General features: G+C 38.1%; 1 protein-coding gene across 1 annotated transcript; it reads right to left on the bottom strand.

Annotated features, from left to right (window-relative positions):
• Positions 1 to 269: 269 nt before the first annotated feature.
• LOC121963306 (pumilio homolog 3-like) lies at positions 270 to 3,082 on the bottom strand. Its single transcript, XM_042513611.1, has 3 exons — positions 2,998 to 3,082; positions 2,234 to 2,324; positions 270 to 1,118 (listed from the first exon to the last, which is right to left on the bottom strand). The coding sequence occupies exons 1-3, from the start codon at positions 3,077 to 3,079 to the stop codon at positions 989 to 991; spliced, it is 303 nt and encodes a 100-aa protein (XP_042369545.1). The 5' UTR covers positions 3,080 to 3,082; the 3' UTR covers positions 270 to 988.
• Between the last annotated feature and the right edge of the window lie 172 nt (positions 3,083 to 3,254).

Here is a 3,254-nt window from a genome sequence, read left to right on the forward strand (position 1 = left end):
ATTCTGCACTTTTTCAAGGTCATTTTCTTGTTATTTTTATCTATTGCTTATTTTAAGGTAATTTTGTTCTGTTTTTTTTTGCTTATTGTCTTGCAAAGTTTCGAGCTGCCTCTTCGTTTTTGAAAGAAATTAAACTGATATACTCAGGTTTCAAAGGGTTAAACCTTTTAAATGTTTGGAGAGCAACAGTTTGAGTTTGTTTGTCTATTACGCTTAAATATTTAAATACACCATCTGGTACAAAAATGTGAAAAAAGTAGGAGATGTAGTTTAGTAATTAGAATAATCTTTATTATTGCAAACATGTGTTTTTAGTTGGTACAATTATTCCTCACAAGGTACAAAATCTTGGAATAAACATCTGAAACAGGGTGGCACAAACGATCAGGACCATTGCACAGCTAGAACCTGTGCTGTGGTTTGTATTCACTGCGTTAAAGGGCCAGTTCACTCAAATCACCAATCATCAATTTTGGTTTTTCTTTGTTAATTTGAAATTGAAATGCTGTTAATTGCTCATTAATTGTACACGTGTTTTTTTTAAATTAAGCTACAGTCAAACCCAACACTTCCTGCAGATGTTTCACTCTAAAAGCAGCTCAAAGGGCATAGTGCTTTTACCACGTGTGCTTTTATTGCGAAAGAAATGTTGAGTTTCACTTAAAGCGATTGAAAAAAAACAAGTCGCATGTTACAAGTGTACATTATGTGTAATGTTGCTTCCTGCAATCAAGCGGCATCTGTGTATTCTGACCAGTTTTCTCATAGCATCACTTGCAAACATGTTTATTTACAGACAGAAATACAAATTCACGTCCATTTTTCTATCACGGACGGACAAAAGTGTTCCAGGTCGTGTCCACTTCCTGAAATCGTTCCCATTTGCAGCTACAGACACTCGCAGTCTTGTTCGGTTGATGGGAAAATACCCACAGCTGCACAGGGAGTGATGCATCAATATCACCAGTCTGTTTGAAGAAAAAAAAGTCTATTTGTTGAGATTCTCCAGCAGGATTTCAGCTCCTTTGTTGTTGCTGATGCTGCTGAGCTCTGATTTGATGGACTCCAGCGCTGCTTTCACGTCTGCGGCCACAGACTTGTCACAGCTGTTCAGGAGGCTGCACCGAAAACAAAAACACTGGTTATTCAATGACAACATTTCCTATATTTTACTGTTTATCATTTAATGTCAACATGTAAACAGTTTAACTAATGTGATGTGAGACTTTTGATCTTGTTAAAGGGATACTTCGCCCCTCAAATGAGCCGTTGTATATAAATTACTCACCCTGAGTAACACTGGCGTTTTAAAGAAAAGGTTTTTCACTCATGCCTCTGGTGAACAAAAAATACAAAAAATGAAAAAAAAAAATCTTGCTAAATTGCAGTTAAAGGGGTTTATGTTTAACAACAGCAACATTTGTGCAGTTTAATCAAAGTCTCGTTTATCCAGCCGTGTGCTCAGTGCTCCAAACAAACGGCCCTTTCTGACGGCGAACTTAACTAAAAGTGTATCTGTGCTCTCGAGTCGGCGTTAGAAAAGCAGCTCCAGTGTTCAGCGAGGTAAAATTGCTGTTTTTGTCAATTTGTTTGCATTATTGTGTGATTCTGGTGTCCTCAAGGTTTAGTTAGGTTTCGCCAAAATCAATGATTTGTCAATGGAGTCTTGCTTTGAGGAGACGAGTACTGAGAGTTTGTAAATTAATGTTTTGAAATAGTTTTGCTGCTGTTAAATGTAGACCGTTGAATTTTCTCTTATTTATTTTTTTATTCTTTGTTCACTAGAGGCACTGAAGAAAAAGTTTTTGTTGGTTTTATGTGTGTCTGTGTTTCTGCCTCAACCCAAACACAATATAGTTCTTTTGTGGTGCTCACAACATCAGATATTTATCTTTAAATCCACAGATTCCACTTTGAACAGTTTCATACAATAGACCCTAAAAACTGTTGACATGTTTTGGAGTATTAAGAGAAACTTGGACACTTTTTGCAGAAAGAATTTCCTTTTTGAGGAGGTTTTTAAATGTAGTGTTTCACTGCTGTGAGCACCACAACACCAGTCACCTCCTGTGTCCAAGATCAGGAGCAGGAATCAGAAAACCTGGACAAATATAGATTCTGCTACAGAGGAGTTTGTGATTTGGGTGAACTGACCCTTTAAGTAATAACAGTGTATCTTGTAATGTGATTGTCTTGTAAGTAAGTGTGTGTGTGTGTGTGTGCGCACACTGACCTGCAGAGCACCATGGCCCCTCTGTTGACTCTGACCCAGGTCTTCAGATTGTCTGTTCCCACTGTGTCCACCAGTATCCTGCCGAACCGCTCTGAGACAGCAGATGAGACAACAGGACGGAGGACGCAGAGAGACGGAGGATACAGTTAGTGATATCTAAACTTATATTTTGCACACGTTAAATTTCTGTCACCTCTGTCTGCAGAAGTTTTCTGATTTAAATGCAGTTTGGTGGAGATTTGGTCAGTTTGCATGTTTTAGGTGCAGTCTGCGTCCTCTGCGTGTGAACATTAAGTTCTTTACTTACTATTATTTTGAGTTTTTGCCATCAAAAAGCTGCAAAAGGACTCCAGTAACAGAAAAAAAAATTAAGTAAGTAAGTAAATTAAGTAAAATTAATCACTAAATGATTTACAAATTTCAAAATAAAAATCACCAATAAACAAGCAAAAGTGCAGAAAAAAAGGCAAAAGTTAATTTGAAATTATTTAAAAACAAGTTTAAAATAAGTTTATAGTCATTAGTGGGCGGCAATGTAAAAAATTGAACATTTTTAGCTTAATTTTTTTAAAAAGATCAGCAGTGACCCCACAACCGAGCAGCACACTTAACCGTGAATTTTGTGTCGTGTTACAATCATACTGGTTGTTGTTCCTTTAACAAGCAGATTATCTCCATTTCTAAAAAGACCTCAACATCAGTGAACAGTTTATTACAACAAGTCTTTTGTGTGTTTGTGTGTTTGTGTGTGTGTGTGTGTTTACCTTCCTTGCCGGCCTCTGCCAGCGTCATGTCCTGCTCCATGAGCCACTTCAGCACCAGGTGTCCTGCTGGATGCTCCGCCATGTGAAGCTGCAGCAGAAACAAAAACTCAGAGTGAAGAACAGCAGGACGTTACATCAGTGTGTCAAGATGGCTGCGTCTCCTGGTGAGCATTCTACCGATAACACACACACACACACACACACACAAAAACACACACACACACACACACACACACACACACACACACACACACACA

This window comes from Plectropomus leopardus, unplaced genomic scaffold (assembly GCF_008729295.1).
Source record: "Plectropomus leopardus isolate mb unplaced genomic scaffold, YSFRI_Pleo_2.0 unplaced_scaffold10798, whole genome shotgun sequence".
In the NCBI taxonomy this organism is placed as follows: Eukaryota; Metazoa; Chordata; class Actinopteri; order Perciformes; family Serranidae; genus Plectropomus; species Plectropomus leopardus.